The 26,680-nt window shown below is 42.6% G+C and overlaps 2 protein-coding genes across 4 annotated transcripts in view; both read left to right on the top strand.

The window, feature by feature from the left end:
- Positions 1-6,102, top strand: part of ncbp3 (nuclear cap binding subunit 3) — a 53,296-nt gene extending 47,194 nt beyond the window's left edge. Inside the window, exons 10-13 of the mRNA XM_034177593.1 lie at positions 1,627-1,936; positions 2,067-2,215; positions 2,296-2,478; positions 4,765-6,102. Coding sequence (XP_034033484.1) covers positions 1,627-1,936; positions 2,067-2,215; positions 2,296-2,478; positions 4,765-5,072 — 950 coding nt within the window. The 3' untranslated portion in view covers positions 5,073-6,102. The remainder of the gene's footprint in view (positions 1-1,626; positions 1,937-2,066; positions 2,216-2,295; positions 2,479-4,764) is intronic.
- Positions 6,103-8,855: 2,753 nt separating this feature from the next.
- pcf11 (PCF11 cleavage and polyadenylation factor subunit) overlaps positions 8,856-26,680 on the top strand; it is a 68,210-nt gene continuing 50,385 nt past the window's right edge. Inside the window, exons 1-4 of one of the 3 annotated variants that reach the window (XM_034177591.1) lie at positions 8,856-9,461; positions 15,806-15,931; positions 16,134-16,313; positions 17,225-17,427. In XM_034177591.1, coding sequence (XP_034033482.1) covers positions 9,294-9,461; positions 15,806-15,931; positions 16,134-16,313; positions 17,225-17,427 — 677 coding nt within the window. In that variant the 5' untranslated portion in view covers positions 8,856-9,293. The remainder of the gene's footprint in view (positions 9,462-15,805; positions 15,932-16,133; positions 16,314-17,224; positions 17,428-26,680) is intronic. The other 2 variants (XM_034177590.1, XM_034177588.1) reach the window with 2 other exon arrangements.

The following is a 26,680-nucleotide window of genomic DNA, read 5'->3' as shown; positions in this document are numbered from 1 at the left end:
AGATTCTCACAAATCCAACAAGACCAAGCATTTATGATATGCACACTCTTAAGGCTATGAAATTGGGCTATTAGTAAAAAAAAAAGTAGAAAAGGGGGTGTTCACAATAATAGTAGTGTGGCATTCAGTCAGTGAGTTCTTCAATTTTGTGGAACAAACAGGTGTGAATCAGGTGTCCCCTATTTAAGGATGAAGCCAGCACCTGTTGAACATGCTTTTCTCTTTGAAAGCCTGAGGAAAATGGGACGTTCAAGACATTGTTCAGAAGAACAGCGTAGTTTGATTAAAAAGTTGATTGGGGAGGGGAAAACTTATATGCAGGTGCAAAAAATTATAGGCTGTTCATCTATAATGATCTCCAATGCTTTAAAATGGACAAAAAAACAGAGACGTGTGGAAGAAAACGGAAAACAACCATCAAAATGGATAGAAGAATAACCAGAATGGCACAGGCTCACCCATTGATCAGCTCCAGGATGATCAAAGACAGTCTGGAGTTAACTGTAAGTGCTGTGACAGTTAGAAGACGCCTGTGTGAAGCTAATTTATTTGCAAGAATCCCCCGCAAAGTCCCTCTGTTAAATAAAAGACGTGCAGAAGAGGTTACAGCTTGCCAAAGAACACATCAACTGGCCTAAAGAGAAATGGAGGAATATTTTGTGGACCGATGAGAGTAAAATTGTTCTTTTTGGGTCCAAGGGCCGCAGACAGTTTGTGAGACGACCCCCAAACTCTGAATTCAAGCCACAATTCACAGTGAAGACAGTGAAGCATGGTGGTGCAAGCATCATGATATGGGCATGTTTCTCCTACTATGGTGTTGGGCCTATATATCACATACCAGGTATCATGGATCAGTTTGGATATGTCAAAATACTTGAAGAGGTCGTGTTGCCTTATGCTGAAGAGAACATGCCCTTGAAATGGGTGTTTCAACAAGACAATGACCCCAAGCACACTAGTAAACGAGCAAAATCTTGGTTCCAAACCAACAAAATTAATGCCTTGCAGATGTGAAGAAATCATGAAAAACTGTGGTTATACAACTAAATACTAGTTTAGTGATTCACAGGATTGCTAACAAAAGCAGTTTGAACATAATAGTTTTGAGTTTGTAGCGTCAACAGCAGATGCTACTATTGTGCACACCCCCTTTTCTACTTTTTTTTTTTTTTTTACTAATAGCCCATTTTCATAGCCTTAAGAGTGTGCATATCATGAATGCTTGGTCTTGTTGGATTTGTGAGAATCTACTGAATCTACTGGTATCTTGTTTCCCATGTAACAATAAGAAATATACTCAAAACCTGGATTAATCATTTTAGTCACATAGCACTACTATTATTCTGAACACTACTGTATTTATGTCCATATCAGCAGATATATCCATATTGAATTTTTTAAAATTCTCTCTCTAATATCTGTATTGGGTGTCAGTCGGGCTTTACTGCATGCAAGATTGAGAAACCTCTGGGACGAGCTCATGGAGTCCTGAAGTCGCGCCACCTGCCGAACATCAATGTTTAGACGTTGAGAAGCTGGAGTCTGCTTTGTAGCTGATTTAAACAACTTCATTTATTGAATATTATCGATTGTTTTAAGAAAGAATCTTCTTTTTCCACTCAGCTGACCTGGTCAACCTGCCTGAAGAGCCCATCGAGGAGGAGGAAGAGGAGGAGGAAGAGGAGGCCAGCGATGAGGACATGGACTCAGACGACAGGGTGGTGGAGTACAGAGAACGAGGTGATGGTGCCGGCTCCCGCCCACTGCCAGTGGGGCTCCGTACGCGGGCAGACCGCTCTCCGTCTCCCTGGTCAGAGTCCGATGAGATGGACTATGACCTGGAGCTGAAGATGATCTCTACACCATCTCCCAAGAAGAGCAAGAAGATGACCATGTACGCTGATGAATTGGAGAGCCACCTGAAGAGCATCCGGTCAGCACCGCCACTGTTTGGGGACTCTGCTGCTTCTTTGAGGCAGTTTTTGTGTTGTAACAGTCAGGTGCCACAGGAGGGCGTGCTGCACATTGAGTATATGTTTGTCTTTGTTGTGTGTGCTAAGCAGAAACAGGATTGGAGTGACAGGATCACAGAGCAAGACCAAATCCACATCGCCCAGCAAGGTGACTGATATACGGCAGCTGCTGGAGGAGAAAAGACAAGGCCTCAGTCAGGATAGAGAGCGCCCCCAAGTGGCTGTCAGTGGAAAGACAGGTCTGACGTGCGTGCACGGTTCCACAAATCCTAAAGGTGAGCTGGAGACAAAGTCTGATTAGCTTCTTCACTCTGTGCAGACGTAAAGCAGCGACTGGGGAAACGGCGTTACTCTCCCAGTAGACAGCGCTCGCCCTCCCCCGCCTCTCTACGGGAGAAGCCCCCGGCCCGAGAACGGATGACAGATGTGCATCGCAGACTGGGTGTGGTTAGCCAGGACGGCCGGAGCCACTACTCGAGCTCAGCCAAAGACAGAAAGACAAGTATGAAGATGATGCCAAGTGAATGTCAGTGACAGTTTTAACACAAAATACGAGAGAGAGAGAGAGAGTCTTGCTTATTTTTTGGAATTTAATTTCTTATGTTAAGTAACAGCACATACTGTAGTGTGCACATGTGCTGCTCTGCACTCACCTCCAGTGAAACATTAAAAAGCCAGTTTCACATATAGGAAAAAAGGTGCAGTTTACACTCCAGAAAATACGGTAATTTGTTCGTCAGTACAAAAATCTGAGGTCTATTAGAAAAGTATCCGACCTTATTATTTTTTTCACAAACCATATGGATTTGAATCACGTGTGATTACATCAGACATGCTTGGACCCTCGTGGGCATGCGAGAGTTTTTTCACGCCTGTCGGTTACATCATTCGCCTGTGGGCAGTCTTTGAGTGAGGAGTCGCCCACCCTCTCAATTTTTTCATTGTTTAGGAATGGCTCAGACTGCTGCTTTGTTTGATCAAAATTTTTTCAAAAACTGTAAGGCACAACTGAGTGGACACCATTCGATAAATTCAGCTGGTTTTCGGTAAAAATTTTAACGGCTGATGAGAGATTTTGGTCTGGTAGTGTTGCCGTAAGGACGGCCCACGGCGCCTGACGGCGATCTGTGCTTCGAGGCGGCAGCGTCTCGCCGTTTCAAGTTGAAAACTTCCACATTTCAGGCTCTGTTGACCCAGTAAGTCGTCAGAGAACAGAGAACTTTCAGAAGAAGTCGGCATGAGGAGTTTATTTGGACATTCCATTGTTAACGGACATTTTGTAATGAAAGAACGTGCGGGCAGAGTCGCATGTCGGGCCGCATCCGACCGCGGGGGGTCGCGACAGGAAAAACACCTCCGTTGGAAACCTTAACAGGCAAGTTGGAACATGCCCAGCTGTTAAACAGTTTCTCAGTTACTCACTTGTTGAAAGCCATCAAAAGCCGCCTGAATTTTACAAATAGTTTTCAACTGTCGCGGCGCACACAGATTTGCCGAGTCGTCACAGAAACGACTCGGTGAATTTGCGCGCACGTCTTTCATTAAAAAATGTCCTTAAACAGTGGAATGTCCGCATAAAGTCCTCATGCCGGCCTGTTCTGAATCTTCTCTGTTCTCTCACGACGTCCTGGGTGAATTAAGCCTTAAATTAGGATGTTTTCAGGTCGAAACAGGCCGACGACGGCGCCTGGAAGCGCTGCACGACGTCCCGCTCTGTGGGAAGTCCTTACAGCGACAGAAACACCCCATAATCTCTCATCAGCTGTTAAACTTTTCACCGAAAACCAGCTTAATTTCTCGAATAGTGTCCACTCGGATATCCCTCACAGGTCCAGAAAAAATTTTGATGAAGCAACGCGCGCCGTCTCGAGCAGCGTGTGAAACAAAGGAATTCAGCCGAGAGGGCGGGACCACATCTCACTCAAGGCCTGCCCACAGGGAAATGACGTCACCGACACGCGTGAAAAAACTCACGCATGCGCACGAGGGTTCAAGCATGATTGGTGTAATCGCACGTCATTCAAATCCATATAATTAAAAAAAAGTAATAAAAGGGTCAGTTTATTATCTAATAGACCTCGTATTCGTATCAGCCGATAAAATGGAAATATAAACTTTACCTGCATACAGCTATAAAAGGATCGAGTACACCTGTGCAGAACATTCCACATGATACCACTCAGACAGATAATAAAAGCAGAAAACCCTTCACAGAAATGGATGAAATAATATCCGCTGTAATCAGGAGTCACTGTTTTAGTCCAGAAAACAGACCTGCTAACGTTCTGGGTTTTGTGTATCTGGTATGATTTTGAAACAGCGAGTATGTTCTTGCATATGACAGCCAAAAACGTGTACCAAAACTTTTAAACGGGAACCGAAGATGGCGAGCCCTCTGAGAATACCACAAACTTTGTTGTAGTTGAGCGTGAGCAAGAGTCGAACCCGTGTGGTCTATGTTATTGGTGGATCAGCTCCTTATGCCACTGAGCTCCTGCTCTGTTTAACGTGGCTTAAACTTGATCCACCCGACGTCACAGAGAGGAGCACTGACATTTTATAATTTAAGAGCTGAAACTTTGATGTGAGACTTGAACATTTGACACACGATATCAGCGGAGCACACAAAACTGTTTCCCTTATAGCCATAAAGGTATGAAGCAACTTCATTTCTTCAGAATCTCTGTATTTCTTCAAACACTTCTGAAAATGTCACAACATGACATTGTTCCAGTGCTTCCTGCAGATGTATTGGATTTTTATTTCTCATTTCCTCACCCACCCGCAGGTGACCTGTGGAGCAGACTCGGCTCCGGGGACGATGATGTCAGCGTCAGGCGTCGTGAGCGGCGGTTGAGCAGCCGCCCGTCCGCCGGCAGGAGCGTCACGAGCGATGGTAAGAGGAGCAGGAGGGGAGGGGATGCAGAGGAAGAGGAGGAGGGGGAAGACGACTCCACACTGCAGAGGATGTGGGGCGCCATGATCAAACAGAAACAGGACCGTCTGTCCCACAAGTCCAAGAAGAGCATGCTGGACAACCTGCCGTCACTGCAGATCGAGATCAGCCGTGACACCAGCGACGACTCTGATGCCTAATCCCTGAATGATGGCGACTTCAGTTGGCAAGTAGTAGAAGCACAGAGGTGGGGCTTGGGTCCACAGAGGCGGGGCCTGCGTCCACAGAGGTGGGGCTTGGGTCCCACAGCTGACACTTTTCTCCATTTATATATTAAAGATTCTCTGAACCTGATTTTCACACCAAAAGCCTCCAACTCTTCAGTTTTTGTGCTCCTGAGGAAGCGAGGCCCTGTTCCAGGACGCCTCTGTAGTTCGGGGGACGCAGTGCCATGCACGTGTGTCATGGGAATTAAAGTCTCCACAGCAACTCAGATTCTCTCGTCTCTGTGGGTGGACCCAGCGAATCATCTTATTTTACGTTTGTTTTTTAGATGCCCATCAGTCAATCATTCCTGCTGCTCACTGTGTTGGGATGGAGGTTTGTTTGTTTTTACTGTGCAACATGAAGCTGAGAATTGAACCCTCAACCTCAGAGGCAGTTTTCCTGCCGTCTCCTTCCACACGTTCAACCACACAGGCCCAGTCTGACCTGACCGTGAGAGGTGTGTGTTTGTTGGGCTCTCTGAGTGTGGTAGCTGTAGCGCCTCCCTGTGGCTGATGCAGGTGGTTGCTGAAGGTGAAACTAAACTCTGCTGTTCAAACAGATGGATCTGATCAAACTGTTTTTCTTATCACAGCTTTTATTTTTTATTTCACTCACTCACAGTTCTTTTTAAAGTTACAGTGAAATGAAAAAAGAATTGTTGACATTTTTAGTCTCATGTCTTTGTTGAAATCTGAGTAAATGTCAAATAATGTGCATAAAACAACATTCCAGCAGAGGGTGTTTTTGATGAGCCCTGTCCTGTAAGGGGTGTCTCCAAGACTTCATCCAGTCAAATGTAATGTGGTCACCAGGCTCCTCCCATCACTCTTTTACCCTGTTAGCTGTAGCAGATGGACTGACTGTTGCTATCTGCTGGTGTGTGTTTGAATGACAGCTGACAAAAACATTTCCCATAATGCCACAGTTTTTGTTTAGAGCTGGCTTGTTCACATCGTGGAAGAACTTCAGTCCACAGTTCAAAAACATGGTGTTCATGTTTGTTTGTCCTCACTAAGTCCCACCTACGTGTGTCCAGTCCAGTGTGTTGGACTGTGACTTCTGGTGATGAGCTGAACGGCGCACGTTTTTACTGACGCTTGTGTTTCCACGTGTGCAGCTGTGAAATAAAACCTCCCTGGTCTGTTTCAAACGTGGTGCAGAAGGTTTTGTAGCTGCTGTGTATGAAGGATGGCACCCTCCAGAGGCGGAACATTTAAATCCAGTCCCTCAAAGGCCGTTCTTGCGGTCTGATTGGTCCCCCTGTCTTCCCCCCTTCACTGTGCATGTGTCATTTCTGAGCAGCAGCAGTGATTCACAGATTATCGCCTTGTTTCTCCTTCAAACTGCACTTCAGTCATCATCTGTCTCAGCGACAGATATCTGAAGAACAACAATCATTTCCACAAATTCAGCATTATTTCATCAAAGACCCTCCTGTCCTGTGCACCAACAACATTTCTTGTATATTTGTTTTGTAAATTGTCCTGTAATTTGTGTCTGTATCATGGCCCAAGCAGAGGGTCACCCTTTGAGTCTGGTCTGCTTGAGGTTTCTTCCTCAGAGGGAGTTTATCCTTGCCACTGCTGCTCTGGGGGTTAGTAAGGTTAGACGTTATGGCCCAGTCACACGGCACATGACAATTCTTGAAAGAAGGGAAAAAGTAAAAAAAGTCACAATTCGTTGAGAAAAGGTGGACAAAAGAACTTTATCACCGAACAGCCTGCGAAGCAAGAGTGCAAAAGGGACAAAAGAGGAAATTAACAAAATCGAAGCTAACGATCTCAACACGTTAAACGAAATGCTCCTGGAGCCACAGCTGGAGCAGTGTGTGTCTGCATCTCTGAGTTCCAGGACTTGGCACTGGAGTGGCGCTCATAGCACCTGAGTCCTGGAGAAACTGCAAACAGAAGCTGTGGAGATCTGTGTGCATGTCAGTGGACCACCTGCTCTGGTTCCTCATCCAGAACAAAAGAGGGATCATCTCCATCATCAGAATCCACACTGTCTGAGGACACGCTGTGTGGTCCGTCTTGCTCCAATTTAAAAAAAAAAAAATTATTATTGTATTATATTCTAAGCTATATATATTGATTTATAACAGAAAACTGTCAAAGTGTAAAGATGATTTAATATTTCAGAGCAGTAAACTGATCAGTCCATGTGAACGCGCATTGACTCCCTATGTGCAGTTATTTCCACCAGCTCAGCTGATCCACAATGTGAATTCTGCCTTCCAGAACAGCTCTTTATATAATCTTTTAAATTATCTACCTGTTGCCACATGTGCAGAAGGGCTGGATTGTCATTCCTACACTCATTATATTTAAATAAATAAATAAATAAGTGCACGCAGCAGCTGCTGCTGCTAATGCTGCATTCAAGTACCGTCGCAAATTACGCAACTTTTTTGTTTCAAATTCAGCAGTTGCTTGTGGCAAAATAATTGTATCCACACAAAAGATTAATTCTTCCTTATATAAGGTGCCTGAGCGCAGTGAACCTGACTCTCCACCCAGATAAAAAAAAAATCCAAGCAAACAGGCAGTTTGCCCTGTAATTTCCGACAGTGCATGAACGCAGCAGCCTCAGGCTCACAAACCAGCTTCTGCACTGTGAAAACTCAGCTGCTCGAACAAAGTCAAATTAAAAGCTAACGTGAGGAAAAACTAAACGAATGATTAAAAAACTTCAAGAACGACAGCAAAACAAAACAGACAAATTGAGGTTTTAGTTGCCCTTCGTTCAAATTTTTCAACAGTTTAAAAATCCTGACGAAGTGCCAGCTGCAGGAACGAAGCTGCGCGAAGGTTAAACAATGCCAACGAAAGTCATTGAAAGTCCAGATTTCTTGTTTGTCAGGGCTTCGTTGCCCTTTAAATGCTGTGTGACTGGGCCATTACTTGGCTGAAGCACCTTGAGGCAACTCTGTTGTGATTTGGCACTATATAAATGAAAATAAATTGAAAAAAATTCCATGATAAAAGACAAGGGAGCAATCAAAGCGCCACAGCAGCACGTCTGACTCTCTGCACCCAAAACGATCAAAGGGAATAATGTGATTATTAACCATCAGATGACAAAGTAAAACCTCTTAAGTCATTCTGAAGTCATTTTTAAGCAGAAATGAAGCAATAATCAGTGAATCGCTGCTGACACTCCAAAATGACACGTGCGCAGTGAAGGGGGAGCTGATTGAGCGCCTTGGGGCAACTGTTTGTTGTGATTTGGCGCTATATAAGAAAAAAGTTGATTGATTGATTGATTGATCTGGGGGGGGGGATCAAAAGTCGTTTCCAAGGTGACTGCTGTGTAAAACGTCCTATTAAGGGTCCTCTGTCACACGCTTCTCCAACTCTGTGCATTTACCCGAAAGGCCTTGTTTCAGGCTTCTGTGATATGTCACAGAAGTTAACTTTAAAGTCTAGTAATACTGTGACCTCTAGTAATACTGCCCCAACCAGTCCCAGCAGAAGACTGCCCCTCCCTGAGCCTGGTTCTGCTGGAGGTTTCTTCCTGTTCAAAGGGAGTTTTTCCTTCCCACTGTCGCCAAGTGCTTGCTCACAGGGGTTCGTTTCGACCGTTGGGGTTTTTCTGTAATTATTGTATGGCTTTTGCCTTACAATATAAAGCGCCTTGGGGCAACTGTTTGTTGTGATTTGGCGCTATATAAATAAAATTGATTTGATTTGATTTGATTTAAAGCATTGTAGTGTCTTAAAATAATTTTAAGTGGCTTGAAAGCAGTTATTTTTAAAATGTGATCAATGTACCATTTTGAAGGAACGTGGCTGAACAGAAGCAGAAACATGCTCCTTTAAAACTCAAAAAGTCTCGCCTTAAAGAGATTTCTATGATCCTTTCTATACTTTAGTGGTGCATCGTGAATTAAACACAATCCCCCAATTTGAGAACAGACATGAGCTAATCTGCGCTCGGAGGAGTTCGGGCCGCGCTCGGAAACCTTCGACTATCACGTGACATTGGATATGACGCAACGTTGTGGCGAGGCGTCCTTCAGTTGTGTCGCCATCTTATCGTCGTTCGACGGACGTTGTTGGAATTAATCCGCAGACTTTGTGGTTTCGGCGACAACTTCGGGACGCTCACTAAATGTTCTGACGGACTATTTGTTTGGAAGCCCGCCGGAGTGAGTGATGGAGAGCGGCGCGGCGCGTGCCGACGCGTGCCGAGAGTACCAGTCTTCACTGGAGGACCTGACGTTCAACAGCAAGCCGCACATCAACATGTTGACCATCCTGGCCGAGGAGAACCTCCACTTCGCCAAGGATATCGTGGCGATTATTGAAGCGCAGATCAGCAAGGTTTTTATGAAACTAGAATGTTTTCCGCTTTGTCACCGCGACCTGCCGTTAGCTTCGTTAGCTGTCGGGCTAAACATGGCGGCGCCACGCCGCCTCGCCTCTAAAATGTTTTTTTTTTTTTAATCAAAGTTTTCAAACGACTTCCACCACTGATTTAACTACGTAGAAACGTCCTTGTTTTATCTGAAAGTAAGGCCCGTGCTGTTTAAACCGTATTTAAACCCTGTTCAAGTTCGCTTCGTTTGACCTTAAATTAGCTTCAGCGCTAAAAATCCGCCCTAAAGCGAAAAATGACAAAAATCAGTTTAAACTTTTTCAGTCCAATAAAGTCATTGGAACCATGGATCGAGACCTGTAAAACTGTTCAGCAGACGTAAAGATGTGTAATCTTGGTCAGAGAGGAGATAAGAGATCATAAACGATTCAGCAAAAATCATCTAAACATCAAATATTCAAATGTTTAAAAAAGCTCCATGTAAAACATTTGGCTGTTAAACAGGTTTTCCATTATGTTTTAGATATCTGCGTTAGGCTTGGAGCAAACTGCTTTAAACTCGATTTACACACCGTGGAGTGGATTTTAAATTGGTGTTAATCTGGATGCTTTATTTGTTATAAACACTGGTTTTAGTGTGTGTGTGTGTTTGACAGCGATCAGTTCCCCTGCCTTTACTGCGCATGCGTCATTTCAGAGCGGACATTAGTCAACGTGCACTGCAGTGTGATTGGTCCCACAATAAGCGAGTTTAGGGTTTAAGAGCTGCAGCGGCTATTGGATTTATATACAGTTAATGGAGCGAACTCAACTGTATTGTGTTCACAAATGCAAAAGAAATGCACGAAAAAAATTAAATCCCAAACACGGTCACCTTTTTGCACAAAACATGAATAAATAAAACCCCAAATATGGTAATCATCCTTATTGAAAGCAGTAAATTGCAGTATTAATAGTTTATATTATGTTAAATGGTTAACAGAACTAACAGCTCACCTGTATTGCATTCACAAACGGAAAAAAATGAAATCCCAGACACGGTCATAACCTTTATCAAAAGCAGTAAATTGCAGTATTAATAGTCAGTGTATCTATAAATGAAATTTATAACCCATTAACGGAACTAACAGCTCACCTGTGTTGCGTTCATAAACATTACACAAAGCAAACGCACAAAAAACTAACAAATAAAACCCGAAACTTGGTCATCTTTATCAAAAGCAGTAAATTGCAGTATTAATACTCATGATACATCTGTATACTGTATTTGCAAACTGTTACGTCAACATGGGCTGGTATATTTGGGCTTACTGTGCGAAGCGCCTTGAGGCAGATTTGCTGTGATTTGGTGCTATATAAATAAAAATAAATTGAATTGTAAACTAAACTAAGTTTTATGGTGTAGAATGAGGCCACAGAATACAATCTGCATGGTATAACTACTGACGAACTGTTTATATACCGTTTTTGTCCACAGTGTATCTCACTTCAGCTCTTTAAGCTGTCATGTTGCAACAACAAAGCATCGGCAGATTGTTTGTGACTTGACCTGTGACACGGAAGTGTTGCTGAGCTCTCTTGACATGCACATTGATAACTTGAAACTGGCTTATAATTAGTCATGTTATAATATTAATAAAACAAAATAAACAAAGACTGTAGACTAGTACGTTCTATTACGCTACTTAACTTAGTGTTTTTGTGGTCTACTTGTAATTTCTGTATTATCTTAAAGGGTATTTTACAGATGGAAAGAAACTACTGATCGATAGTCTTCTAAGGCTTGGTGTGTTTATATCATTATCCAGTCTGAACAGCTCCCCCATAGACTTGGTGTATTACTACCTATAGCTAGTCTGAACAGTCCTCCCTCATGTATATGATGATCAGTTCATCCTGTTATGCTGTTTTTATGCCATCTCCATCGTGGCATCCATGTCCACTATATATCTAGAGTGAGATCACAAGCGTCTTACTACTTTGGCGGCAAAGTGAGAAGTGAACCCGAGGGTCTGATTTTACCAGAAGTAAATACTTCGCGTCACCGTTGTTGCATGCCTCCGCACTAGGCGAGAGGGGACTGATTAGATCACAACACTGGTTTTAAAATGTCTAAATCCATTTTTAAAATGCATTGCTTTTACATTGAACGTAAAAAAAAGGAACCAGTTTAATGCGACATTGCTGAAAAATGAAAAAAACATACAATTTCAGTTTATTTTCATTTATATAGCGCCAAATCACAACAGAGTTGCCTCAAGGTGCTTCACACAAGTAAGGTCTAACCTTACTAACCCCCAGAGCAGCAATGGTAAGGAAAAACTCCCTCTGAGGAAGAAACCTCAAGCAGACCAGACTCAAAGGGTTGATTCTCTGCTTGGACCATGATACAGACACAAATTACAGAACTATTCACAAAACAAATATACAGGAAATGCTGTTGGTGCACAGGACAGGAGGGTCTCCAGCACAAATACCACACCCATCTCTGGATGGAGCTGCACCTTAACCAGAGAGGAAAAAAACAATCAGACACCAGAAAGACAAGAAATACAGTATAATTTGTCAGCATTAAACAACAAGAAAAACAGGAAATACTAAGGTGATCACCTTATTACAGACTTTAATATCACTATTTACAAATCTTTCCTGTTTATTTATTTATTATTTTTTACACAAGAAATATTTGTAAACAAAACATCAGATTAATGCCTGTCTTTCACTCTGATCAGTTAATAAACACAATGTTTGGAGACCTCAGAACCACACTCTCTCATACCAGTGATACCAATGCAGTCTCGGAACTACTGCTATTTTGATACCACATGTATTAAGTCATATGTTTTGATCCATATCTCCCTTAAGCCGTGGTCACAACCCACCGTACTTGCACATGTGGGCTAAATTTGGAGATCCGTACGTCGTAAGTACTGCCTCAGTACGAATTTAGGAGCACACAGACACGCCGTAGAGGTTTTAGTGCATGCAGAACTTTCGCTGCGGTCAGGCTGCGGATTCACCAGCAGTGCAGATGACGCACGTTGTGAGCACTGCCTCAGTACAGATTCAAAGCAGTACATTTTCATTCAATTACTATTGAATTAACCAAATCCGTACGTAGGCAGTACAGATTTGGAGGCCGACAGACTTGCATGCACAACGCAGCTTCTCACTTGAACTTGGACTTTATTTCCAAACGTCAGCAACACAGACACTCCACAGCTTCAGTCTAGCTGTAACTTTTCGAGGCAAGTAAACACTTGTACAACTGACCGCTGCAGGCTGGACATGCTCATGCATCGCCGACGCCGAAAAACACCTGCCGCTCCGGTACCGCTCATAAAAAAAGAAAAGCGACCCCCCCCCCCCCCCCCCCCCCAAACACACACACTGCTTTATTGTCATCTCTCTTTATCGTTACGCGCCTAGAGACATGCGTTGAACGTACTCCCTCCCTCCTCTTGCTACTGCCTCCGTACGTTTTCACAAAAACGTAGTGGCCGTGGCATCCGCAGAAAACGTATGGAGAAAAAAAACGCACGGTGGGTTGTGACCGGGGCTTTAATGTTTGTCCTATCAGCTAATTTTTTAATGTGTTCTTCACGTAATTCTTTTTAAGAATCATATGTTAAATTTTATCAACAGCACACCGAAAAGGGGTAAATAGTCCCAAAGTTTTGCTTTAACTGAGTCATCCTGGCATACATCACTGAATTGATATTCACTGTAGAGTCAATGTTACCATATAGATAGCATGTACAGTCTTGATTTGGCATATTTGTTTATAGTATCAACACAGACTAACTAGGCCACAAGTGATGTCAGCTAGCAGGGCTGGCGGCCGGCCAGGCCCCACTGCTCAATGACACCTCTGCAGTGTCTCAGAGCACAAATTTGCCCTTTTGGGGGGGAGGACTCGGTACACTTTTTGTGTGTGTGTGTGTGATTCTTGAAGAGAATTCCATGAGGAACACACAAAAAATAGGACAAATATTAAAGGAGATATGGACCAAAATGTGACATAATACATGTGGTATCGAGATCGTTTTGGTTCCAAGATGGTCTTCATACCGCTGGTCCCAAGGTTGCGTGGTTTTCAGGTCTAGAAATCATACAAAACAGCCACTGAATTATGTCCCATCTAAACATCTGCATTAAAAAAAGAAACATTTATTATTTCAAAAAAGATATTATACTAAAAGGCATTGAAAGGTGTTGGGGGACCCAGTGTGTGTGTAATGTGTGTGTGTGTGTGTCCCTAAAATGCGGAGAGTAAACTGGGTACACAAAAAAAACTCAGTTTTTCGCGCATTTATAGATGGTGAATATATGAATCTGGTACAAGGGTAATCTCAGTCCGTGACAGTCTAAGTGTTTTGGCTCAGCCAGACCAGTAATCCAAGTATTAGTAATCGAGCACTGTTGATTGCAGATATCGGGACGCGAGTGGTTTGTGTTTTTTACACACTATTTTGATGTAATTTTGTCACCTTTTAGTGGGCTCATCATAATGTCATTTCTACCTTTGTAAAAAGCTGATCGAGCACAAGTTTGGGATCATCTCTGTAGCCTTATTGGTTCTAGAGAGATCCTGGAAAAAATGTTTTATTTTTTGCAGTGTGTTCTTGGCAGTCTTGATCTTTGACCAAACTGCTGCAAAAGTCAATCATCTGATGTTCACTTCCCAGAATAAATTTTCTGGCCTAGTTTGGTGAAAATTTGCTCACCTGTTATTTTACACACATGCTCATGCACGAGTGATGACTGCTGCTGGCACTGAGGATAAAGCAAAAAATAAAACAATTAAATCATCAGTCACAAGTCTCAGATTTTAATCAGAAAAAAGCCTGAAATTAAATAAAAGCAGCAAATTCACACATTCAGTAAACCAGAGCTTAAATGGCTCATAATCACATCACACCTGTGAGTATTTTTCTGTCGGATGACAAATTGATGGTTTCAGCTGGATCTGGTGCCTATTGAATTTTTATTATGGATTTGTGGGAACTGCGACAAGTTATTATTAATGATTAATCAGTGAGGCCTGAAAACAAAACATGCAGATGTGACTAACAGATGGAGGAATTTCCATTGAGTCTTTGGTGTCTTTTGAGCCAATGAGTCATTTAAATGAGGGAGCAACGATGCAAAATATGTAACAGCAGAAGGAAGAGATAGAAAATAATTAGTCTTCATGAATGATAAAGAGTTTTAGTCAGTAAAGTTAATTATTTTTGGCAAATTTGAAACACTTGAAATACTTTTGAGCATTGTTCCGGAGTTCACGTGAAAGGCAATACGTTGTGTGCTACCACCTGCTGGACAGTTCATAGGTACTCATCCATATCGGATCGTGTCTTTAAATATTTAAAAGCTGCAGTCGGCACTGTGTGTTTGTTACAGTGTATATATAACTTTAATGGAAATTGATTTAATTACCTAGATTCAAACCATACTGAATTATTGTAGACATTTATACCAGTAAAAAATCACATCAGCTGGCTTAAATTGGACTGAAACCTTTTTAAAAAGTCACTGAAGCAGAATAAAATGAGTTGATGTTAATTTGACACAAATCCAGAGTCATCAGAACCGTTCGTGATGAGTGAATCTTGGTTGTTACGGTGGATTTTGATGTTGGGTTTGTCTTGGTTCCAAACGTCTATATTGCATTGTTTGTTTTCTTCCCCTGTGATGATTGATGCATCAGCATTCTGACACCCCGTGGTTTTTTTGATCAGTTTATAGTTTGATTTTCTGAAATGTCACTGAATGGTTAAACTGCTGTAATAAAAAATATGAAATATGCTTTTTGTCATTTTTTTATTTCCCAGTGTAATTTGTGGCTATTGGTTTCTGTTGGTAATGTCATACTTTGCTAATGGTTCAGAACTTAATATTCTGAAGAGCTGAAGGCTAAAACCTTCCTGGGTGGTAAAACTAAAACAAAAGCTGAGCTGACTGATCTGTCACCATGGTAACGTACAAAGAGTGGCGATGGAAAAGCCCTCTTTGGAGGTAATGAGACGAAGCTCCTGAACGTTTGTGGCGGCGGCTTGTACCTCTGGACTGAGGCGTTGGGATTTGCAGAAACTGAACTGCTGCCTGCCTTCACCTCTACAACGCCTTTAAATCGGTCACATAGCTGTGACAGGATGACACATCTGGACTTATTTTTTCCTCAATCAGCAGATTCCACTGCGCCCCCCCCCCCCCCCCCCCCCCAACACACACACGTCCCTCCCCACACAAGTGCCAGCTGTGGCTTTTTATTTTTTTAAGCCTTTATTGTGAAATGTTTTGTTGACCCTTGTTGTTTTCTAAACTTGTGAGTTTTCTATCGCTCCAGGCGCCACCTGCGGAGAAGCTTCCAGTTTTGTACTTAGTGGATTCCATAGTGAAGAATGTTGGAGGAGAGTACCTTGAAGTGTTTGCTAAAAACCTAATCACCTCATTTATTTGTGTCTTTGAAAAGGTACACCCCACTTTACTACCGTCTCTCTCTTAGCATTTCTCTCCTCTTGTTGTCGTCGCTTGCTCTTTACGTGCATTCTGTCCTGTCATCTTAATCCCATAATGCACCTGTGCTAATAAAGTAGGTGGTAACAGAGTTGAGCTGTTTGTTGGGTTTTTTTTTTTTTTAACCCTTTGGACCAAGTCCTGTCCTCTGTTTGTAGGTGGACGAAAACACGAGGAAGAGTCTGTTCAAGTTGCGCTCGACATGGGACGATGTGTTTCCTTTGAAGAAACTGTACGCCCTGGACATACGTGTCCAGTCTCTGGACCCGGCATGGCCCGTCAGGCCGCTGCCACCTCCCGTCAACGCCATTCACGTCAATCCCAAGTTTTTAAAGCAGGTGTGTACATGCAGCTGAACTCGAGCAGGGTTTGTGTGTTTGTAGCACCAACACCATTCATCGAGTTAAATACCAGAAAAATACTCCATCAGTCATTCATTAAATGGATATTAGAAAACTGGACCCTGGTCCAGGTCTAACCCTACCCTAACCTGTGCACATTTCTCCTCAGGGCTGAGCTGTGCTGTTGCCAGTGTCATCACTGGATCATTGGATGTTTTTGTGTATGAAATTACAAACATAAGCCAGTTTGTATTTAAAGAAAACATTCTCTAATTTCTTACATGAAGTAGATGTTTTTGACAGATTTAAACAAAAAAAAAAGTGGTCCATTTGTCCTAAAGTAATGTGAAAAAAATGCCTGTAGAAAAGTTTCACTGAACAAGTTTTTTTTTTTTCTTTTACAAAATGTCTTGTTTTTAGAAGTGACAGTTTATTGACAATAAAGCAGACTATTGATTGACCTGCAGCGCTTCCTGAATGAATGAACATTTTGAATGTTTCTCGTTTTGTATGTTTAGTTTGGGAAAAATGTCCATGGAATTTGAATTACAACAAAATGACATTTTCCCATTTAGTTCTGACCTTTGCCACATATGACTTAGGTTGGCTCACTAGACTACACACACGTTCCGTTATCATCACTGTCCAGAAATGAAGAGAGGACAGTCTAAGTTGTCCTTTTCTCCAACCAGGACTCTAAAACAATCTATGAAGCTTTTTCCCTCTGATCAGATGGAAGGATCTTGCTCAGTATAATTACTAATTTGAACTGGAAGGTCTCCTGTGTTGCTGTTCTAAGGTGATGGACCAGAACCTGGAGCACGAGCATCTGAGGATACTTGGTTCTGGGTTATATTCTGGTTTGGGTTTGCACTTGGCTCTGACCTTTGCCCTCTTCATGTCTCCAGTCTGAGGAGGTGAATGTCCAGCAGCCAGCTGTCACTCAGCCAGCCACGCCTCCTGTCCCGGCCCTGCCTGCCATGGGCCAGGCTGGTCTGACCCAGGAGCAGCTGATCCGCCAGCAGTTGCTGGCCAAACAGAAGCAGCTTCTGGAGCTTCAGCAAAAGAAGATCGAGCTGGAGCTGGAACAGACCAAAGCCCAGCTGGTAGGACATCTGTCTCAAATTGTCACTCGGCTTTTTTCTAACACAAAGTGTGTTGCAAGGTAAACTCAAGGTTATTAGAACTGATGTCAGAGGTCACGGCGCCTGTCAGGTTGGAGGTCATTATGGTTCCTGTCAGGTCTGATGATCAGAGGTGGGTCTGACCGTCCGTCCCTCCTATTGTCTGTGTAGTGGTGCAGCATAGCTAAAATGTCCATTAAAAATTCTTCATTTTGTGATAAAAGCATGGAATTTGGCATTAACTGTTTATTTTCAGATATGGGGCCATCCTGGAGCTGACCTCTAATGAGCTACTGGGATCAATAAAGAATTACACGGGTCAAAATTTAAAAATGCTCCAATCATGTTGAAAACTACACCACATTGTCTAACTATTCCAAAAAGGTATAGTTTGGACTGTGTGACTCAATGTTATGGGGTAAAAACAGCAAAAATGGTGACAAAGGTCAGTTTGTTTGTACAGGGGTTAAAAGTTAAAGTTGCCCCAATTTTGGTTAAAAAAAATTTAATTTATTGGTTAATAGCATTTTTAAAAAGGAATAGTTTGCACCATGGCTTCGTCAAATCAGGACCTTCAGCGTGCACTGGGGCGGTTTGCAGCCGAGTGTGACGCGTCCGGGATGAAAATCAGCACCTCCAAATCCGAGACCATGGTTCTCGACCGGAAAAAGGTGCTTTGCCCTCTTCAGGTCGGTGGAGTGTCCTTGCCTCAAGTGGAGGAGTTTAAATATCTCGGTCTTGTTCACGAGTGAGGGACGGATGGAGCGTGAGATAGACGGATCGGTGCAGCGTCCGCAGTGATGTGGTCGCTGCATCGGACCGTCGTGGTGAAGAGAGAGCTGAGTAGGGGGGCAGAGCTCTTGATTTACCGATCGATCTACGTTCCGATCCTCACCTATGGTCATGAGATTTGGCTCATGGCCGAAAGAACGAGATCGCGGGTACAAGCGGCCGAGATGAGTTTCCTCCGCAGGGTGGCTGGGCGCTCCTTTAGAGATTGGGTGAGGAGCTGGGAGTCGAGCCACTGCTCCTCCACGTCGAAAGGAGTCAGTTGAGGTGACTCGGGCATCTTTTCCGGATGCCCCCTGGACGCCTCGCTGGAGAGGTGTTCCCGGGCACGTCCCATTGGGAGGAGGCCCTGGGGAAGACCCAGGACACGCTGGAAGGATTACATCTCTCGGCTGGCTTGGGAACGCCTTGGGATCCCCCCGGAGGAGCTGGGGGAGGTGTGTGTCGATCGGGAGGTCTGGGCGGCTTTGCTTGAGCTGCTGCCCCCGCGACCTGACTCCGGATAAAGCGGAAGAAAATGGATGGATGGATGGATGGATAGTTTGCACCATGTGTCATGCTTAGTTATGTTACAGAGTAACATATGTCAGAATCCAATGGATGTCGAATTTGTTTGACCTTTGGAGACCAAACATCCAACACAGACAAAACTATTCCATTTATTAATCCTCTTATTTCAACCAATAATTTGCATCACTTTTTTTTTTTTTTTTTTTTACCAAAATTGGAGCAACTTGTAACCTTTGACCCCTGTACAAACTGAAACTGACCTTTGTCACTATTCTTGCTGTTTTTATCCCATAACTCCAGAACATTCAGTCATAGATAGTCCAAACTACATTTTTGGAATGTATATGTTCAAATAATGTGGTATACTTTTCAACATGATTGGAGCATTTTACATTTTTGACCCCTGTAGCTCATTAGAGGTCAGCTCCAGGATGGCTCCATATCTGAAAATGAACATTAGTTAATTTAGAATGTGTGCCAAATTATATGCTTTTAATCACAAAATGAATAATTGTTTTGCTATATCGCCCCAGTAGTGTGTTTATTTGGAGGGATCAGCACGTGTGCCCTGTCACTGGCAAATCAGAACACGTGCTGATAATTAAGGATCTTGTGCAACACGTTGGGTATGTATCGCATGTCGGCTGTTTGTATCACACTCTAACATCGACTCAAAGTTTAGGGAAAGTGCTGAAGGGTGCAACTGTATAAAAGTCATTATCGAATATTGAGGAACTTGAAGTTGCACAGCTTGCCTGGGAGCGCCCTCCAGTGGACACAGGACAAAGTACACACTTCGGGCCACAGATTTTTTTTTTTTCCTTTGCTCACTCACTGTCACTCAGTCCCTCTTCTTTATTGTAGTTGCGTTGATTCAGATAGTTGCACTTTGTTTAATGAAATGTGCTGATGCCGTCCGGCTCTTTTTGCAGCTCGACAGTGTTGATCAGGAGTTTGAAATCACAAAATAAACAATATTTGGAGTTTAAGGTTGAAACTTTTCTTGACCTTCTTATCCCTTGCTGGCTGAAGGCCCGAAGGGGAATTATGTCACGGCGATTTCTGTATGTCTGTCTATCCCAAAAGGCTGCAATGCAGATGAGGTGAATTGGACACTTCATAATTGTCCAGGCCTCCCTTACAAAAGAGTTCAATCTCAATGGACCTAACTTTGTTAAATTAAAATAAGCATTCTGGAATCTACTCTTTTTTACTTTTTAGGAGGAATTTTGGTAAACTTGTTAATTCCTTGTTATATATTGGTAATACACATATTGTGATTATTGTACAAGATTGCCATATTTTACCAGAGTTATGGCCCTTGATTAACAAACCTAGATACGGCCAGTTTCACAAGTTGGTGTCTGTATTCTTGAAATGGTATCAGAATGTATCATGCATTTGTACCAAAGCAGCATTTGCCAGCGAGGGACGTTGTGCTCTCAGAGCACTCTCTTGTTAGTGTTCAGTTTGTGTGGTTTGTTATCAACAAAAACTCATGCGGTCAGTCGCTCTTATTGCTGCATGAGTCACATAACGACAGACGATGTATTCAGCTCGTTCCATAAGGCTTGTGAGGCTGGAGGAGTCATGTCTGAACAGTAGAACCGCCTGATGTGATTAGAACTGAGACGGGCTGACGGAGCCTGGCTGGAACATGAGTCCAGCCTGTAAGATTTGGTTTCTGGGACTCTGTATCCTGATTTGGATCTGGTATTTTTTGTGTCATGGAGTTCTCCGGGTCGTGTGGACAAAAAATGAAGCTTGATTGCTGGAACGTAACATCATATAGCTGTTAAATTTGCACAAAAATGCAGCACACACAGAAGAGGGGGGAACGGATGGACGCCAGCAGAATCATAAAAACTGATCCAAAGTATGAATCTGGGCGATGGCTTTTTGGATCAGATTTTAGAAAAGTGTTTGTAGCTCTGGTTCAGGTTGGATTTTGTTGGTCTGACGCTCTTAATCCCAGCCTGATTTTTAGTTCCCCCCCCCCCCCCCCCCAATTCCTTTGTCCTCTCTAGACATGAAAAGTGGATGCCACCATCACTGAATTGGGTTGGGCTGCCCATGTGATGTCATTTTCAAATGTGAAATTGTTGAAATCACATTTTTGCCCATATTTGAGCTCCTAAGATAAAGACAAAATTTTGGTGTCTACATCCATGTTTTTAATGGTGGGGAATCCAGTGGCGATATTTATAAATGCCTATGTCTGTTCAGGCATTGACATTAAGCTTTTTAGTGTACTTTTCCACAGGACAAGTAACCCTGGCAGTTTACTTGTCCTATAGGAAAGGCTGGTTGTCTGGACAAGCGAGCACTGCAGGTGCAAGCCGCACCAAAGGCACGCGCCAATGGTTGCATGTCACCTAGGAACGTCCAGGGGTATGCTACTGTGGAAAGACTGAGTGGTAAAATTCAAATTTTAATGGTTTTAGATGCATTGAAAGCAAGAATAATAGACAAAAATTACACTTATGTTGTAATATAATAATAAAAAGAAAATTAATAAAATAATTCTGGAAGAAGTAAAGGAGTAAATTTGCTGTTAAAGTAGACCTGCATTGAAATAAATGCAGTCAGATCTTTGGACCAAACAATGACTTATATTTACACATAATATCCTTCTGAATGTAGTAAAGTAAATCTGCAAGCCCAGATCTGTCATTCAACGGAGAAATCTTCATTTAAAAATTACAAATTTACAGCTAAAATTTAGCCCTCCGCAAAACTGTCATCACATCCAGGACGCTGCCGAGACATCAGGGAAAAGACCCTATCCCAGCATGCGTTGCGCGCACCAACTGTAATTTGTGGATTTACGTCAGTTTGCATCTGCACCTTTTTCTTGTCTTATACGGAAGGATCTACTTTTTTTAAAACTTCATATTGTCTTGCGGCACGTTTGGTGAGTACACATTTCTTTTATTTGTGCTTGAAAATTATTTTGGGGGACTTTTCATACGCCCGTTTGAGTGGTGTTGCATTGAAAATCTACTGTGTTTCGCCTCCGGTGTTACCGTCGCGGGGTATGGAGGCGAGACCTGCAAAGAATCCAAGTCATTAAAAAGATATAAACCTCTCTCAGCGGCCACGGAGCTCTGCGGCTCCGATTACCGAGATGTGCACCGGCTGCTCCGCATCAAAACAGCGAGCGTAGTCTCTGGACTTTTGCCAAGTTGGCTGCACCTCCATTCAGTAGACAGGGACGTGGTGCCGGCTGCACAGCAGACACGGCGATGTGAGTGGCCCGCTTCGGCATTTACTGAGCACGCAGACTAAGTAAGCGCAGCGGAGGCAGAGAGCAAGGCGTCGGGAAAGAACGTCGCCCACTGTCGATGTCGCCGCTGATCTGAGCATGCAGAGCTGTATCTCACATTCTTCGCTGCTTGCTTTTGGATGCTGAAACCAGGATGTGTATAACAGTAACATTGCTAACAGATAAAATCAATTTCAGTGCGGGATCGGACTGATGGCGGGAGCGCTCCGTCTTCTGCCGGACGTCACTGCAATGACCCGGATGTACAAATAGTTTTCGTTGAGGGTCACATTTTAGCTGCAAATTTGTCACTTTTAAATGAAGATTTCTCCACTGAATTACAAATTTGGGCTTGCAGATTTACTTTACTGCATTCATAAGGGTCTTACAAATACATATCAGCTATTTCTTTCTGAGATCTGACCACATTTATTTCAATGCAGGTCTACTTTAATGATGAAATCATGGATGAAAAACTTTCTGAATCAGTTTTTCACACTTTACTGTTTCACTGAGGCTGTGTGGTGAAGATGATCGTTTATTAAAATTGCTTCGCTGCTTTTTACAGCGTGTAGCGTCTGCTGTTCACACTTTTCCTCCTCCCCCTCTCCTCTCTCAGTGAGGGAACGAGAGACTCTCCACTCTCACACTGTATTTGAGCAAACTTTGGAAACATGAAGGCTTTCAACTGTAAAATAAAGCCTATAAATGAATTTCTGGAGCTATACAAGCAGAAGGAGCTCTTTTTATCTGAAGACTTTGGCAGAGTTTTTTTTGTTTTTTTTTCCCCACTGTGCTCTCTGAGCTGCTGCCTGCCGGTGGTGGAGGGGAGAGCAGGCAGTTCAGCACAAACAGCCGGGCAGGATTTTAGAAAACTCCGGGATGAAAATCAGCATGTCCAAATCCGAGGCCGTGGTTCTCGACCGGAAAAAGGTGCCTTGCCCTCTTCAGGTTGGAGTGTCCTTGCCTCAAGTGGAGGAGTTTAAGTATCTCAGGGTCTTGTTCACGAGAGAGGGGCGGATGGAGCGTGAGATCGATAGATGGATCGGTGCAGCATCTGCAGTGATGCGGTCGCTGTATCGGACCGTTGTGGTGAAGAGAAAGCTGAGTAGGGGGGCAAAGCTCTCGATTTACCGATTGATCTACGTTCCGACCCTCACCTATGGTCATGAAATTTGGCTCATGACCGAAAGAACGAGATCGTGAGTACAAGTGGCTGAAATGAGTTTCCTCTGCAGGGTGGCTGGGCACTCCCTTACAGATGGGGTGAGGAGTTCGGTCACTCGGGAGGAGCTCAGAGTCAAGCTACTGCTCCTCCACGTTAAAAGAAGCCAGCTGAGGTGGCTCGGGCATCTTTTTCAGATGCCCCCTGGATGCCTCGCTGGAGAGGTGTTTCAGGCATGTCCCATCTGGAGGAGGCCCCGGGGAAGACCCAGGACACGCTGGAGGGTCTGTCTTTCGGCTGGCTTGGGAACACCTCGGGGTTCCCCTGGAGGCGCTGGGGGCGGTGTGTGTGGATCGGGAAGTCTGGGCGGCTTTGCTTGAGCTGCTGCCGGCCCTGCGACCCGACTCCGGATAAAGCGGAAGAAAATGGATGGATGGATGGAATGTGGAGAAGCTACAGCACCAAAACAGTGTATGCAGAATATAGTATTTTTCTACTCAGGCATATATATTTAAAACAGTTCTTCAACTGAAAATATTATAACACGAGAAGAGAATGATTCTCTTAAAGCAAACTAATACTGGCCCGTATTATATGACAAGAAATAAACAGGCTGCCACAGGTATGTGCATCAACAAAATAATAAAAAGATTTCAAAATAGAAGAAAAATAATTTATCACCTTGACAGTGACGATAATGTCAGCCGGAATAAACAACAAACCAGGTAAACCCATTGTCTGGAGTCTACAAACAGAAAATACTGCAAAGCTCATTGAACAGAATGCTACAATAAACCCTCAATTATCAAATAATGACGACAGCACCAGTAATCTCAATGAGTTTATTTGCTCATTATTGCTACTACATCTATAGAACTTCAAGACCATGATATAGAAATTAGGGCTGCCACGACTCGTCATGACTACGTCGACTACTGAAACCATCGGGAACTAATTTAGTAGTCAGCAAGTCATTTGCTTTGAACCTTGAATTGAAGCAGTGCTTCGATCCGCTGCTTCGTTGGATCTTTGCTTCGCTCCTCTTCAGAAGCGGCAACTCCACTTCTTAACTCCTCTCAAACCCATTAAAATATGTCATTTGTGAGTCACTTTTGTGCAGATTAAAGTCACTAACTGGGACTCTTGTCTTGTTGCGTGAAAGAAACGAGAATTGTCCTCTGTTCCGTTGCTCCAAACACTGCACCACCGAGTCAAGGTGAGCTGGGCAGACACTGTACGATATTTTCAGTCGTTGTACTCGGCTCCAGCTCAAACTGTACAACAAAACTGCAGGGTGTAAACGTTAAGAGCACACAATTTATGTTCTCCCACTGTAAGGCCTGATGCTCTGATGCGATCTGACTACTCACATTGTACATTCAAAAACCACACGTCGGACTCATGTTTCCGGAAGCAAAACGTAAAGAGAAGCTGCTCTCCCAAAGAGATGGTCACTGTTTATGCTCTCTCCAATTCCGCATTGGTACATGCACAATGTGAGAGGTTGTGGTAAATCAGTTCGTAGACACTCGTAGCGAGATACCCTCACGAGGGCTGACCAGAATATCAAACAGGTTTGATTTTCATCTGACCATATGATTGCCGATGGGGAGGTGGTCCTGAGAGGTTAAACGCAGCTCGTAATTGGTCCCTACCTTTGTGGAACTTCTGGCACAGAGTAGAGTGCCTTGATTGGAGAGTGGTGTCAACTCAGAACATGGTGCCATTTTGTTTCCAACTGCGCTGAACAACTGAATGAACCTTTTAATGTTTTCAACATTTTTTTTAAATCATTTAACCACATACAGCAACACATCCAGGTACAGGTGCTATCAGAATAAATATAAAAATAGTTAAGCTATCAAATTAGAAAAAAATTTCAGTTTGTGATTTAATTCATTTAAAGTCTGAATGAATGAATTTATTCAGCACACACAAAACTTACAACGAAAAGATGGATTGACACTGAAAAGAAAATGGGTTGACAAAGAAAATGGATTGACAATGCATCCGTGTGCCTGAAAGGATGTAGGCCGAAGCAAAGCTTTTTAACACCTACCCCTTTAACCCAAAATAACATCTAGTCATCAGGAGTGCAAAGAAAGAAAGAACCAACAACTATTCCCACTTCGTTTTCAACCACTTCAATCTCTTCAACCTAAAGGACACAATCCGAGTGTTACCGAACAAATTTACAATTACAAATGGCTACACACAAAACTCAACCTTCTTCAGCAGATACATATCTTGATAACATCATTTCTTTATATTGATTTTTAAACTGATTGCTATTTGGACATCTGTCAGGTTATTCCGTAGTCTAGGGCAGTCTTGAACAAATCATATTGTGAAGTTTTAATATTTAATATGAGATTTAATGAACAATTTGTTAGTGTGGTCTTGATAACCTGCATTATGAATTGTTCTTAATGCTCTTTTTTGAAGAATGAATAATGGTTGCAATGTAGTTTTATAATTGTTGCCCCAAACTTCAGCACAGTAAGTCAGGTAGGGTGAAATCAATGAACAATACAAAGTATGTGGTGCTCTGCAATCAAGAACATACATTGCTTTATTTAATTCTGTAATACTCTGATACCTTCATTTGAATATGCTGTATATGAGCTTTCCAATTCATTTTTTCATCAATAGACACCTAAAAACTTATTCTCTTTGACACGTTCTATGTTTACCCCTTGTACATTTAACTGAATTTGTCTTTTTTATAATTTCCAAATATCTTTTAGTTTTAGACAAATGTAATAATTTGTTAATATGCAACCATCTCTTTAACTTTATCATTTGTCCCTAAATTAGATAATAATAATTGTTGCAGATTTTCCCCTGAGTAAAACAGGTTTGTGTCATCTGCAAAGAGAACAGCTTTAACCAGATCTGAAACTTTATATAAATCATTAATGTATAAAATAAATAATTTTGGGCCCAACACAGAACTCTGTGGAAGCCCACAAATGATGTCCAGACATGAAGGACAGTAGTCCCTGAGTTTAACAAACTGCTTCTGGTTTTGTAAGTTGCTTTTAATCCAACTCAGAGCCACCCCTTTGATCCCATACAGTTCCAACTTTTGATATAATATATTGTGATAATTTGTGTCAAAAGCCTTTCTTAGGTCATAAATAAACCTAATACTATTTCCCTTTGGTCCACGTGTTTATTGATCTCTTCTATTGACTCCAGCAGTGCCAGTGTCATGGACCTTTTTGCTCTAAAACCATATTGACTTTCATCAAGCAAGTTATGTTGTTCTATAAATTTATCCAGTCTGCTGATGTAAAGTTTTTCCAGTATCTTTGAAAATTGTGACAATAGAGACACGGGCCTGTAATTAGTAAAAACATGCTTGCTACCAGATTTGAATAAAGGTATCGCTTTTGCCACTTTCATACTGTTAGGAACAATCCCAGTTTGAAATGATTTTATTAAAAAATATGTTAATGGTTTTGCGATTTCAGTAATTATTCGCTTTACTAAGGGCATATGTACCTCA

This window comes from Thalassophryne amazonica, chromosome 9 (assembly GCF_902500255.1).
Source record: "Thalassophryne amazonica chromosome 9, fThaAma1.1, whole genome shotgun sequence".
In the NCBI taxonomy this organism is placed as follows: domain Eukaryota; kingdom Metazoa; phylum Chordata; class Actinopteri; order Batrachoidiformes; family Batrachoididae; genus Thalassophryne; species Thalassophryne amazonica.
This window is presented reverse-complemented; position numbering and strand designations above follow the sequence as displayed.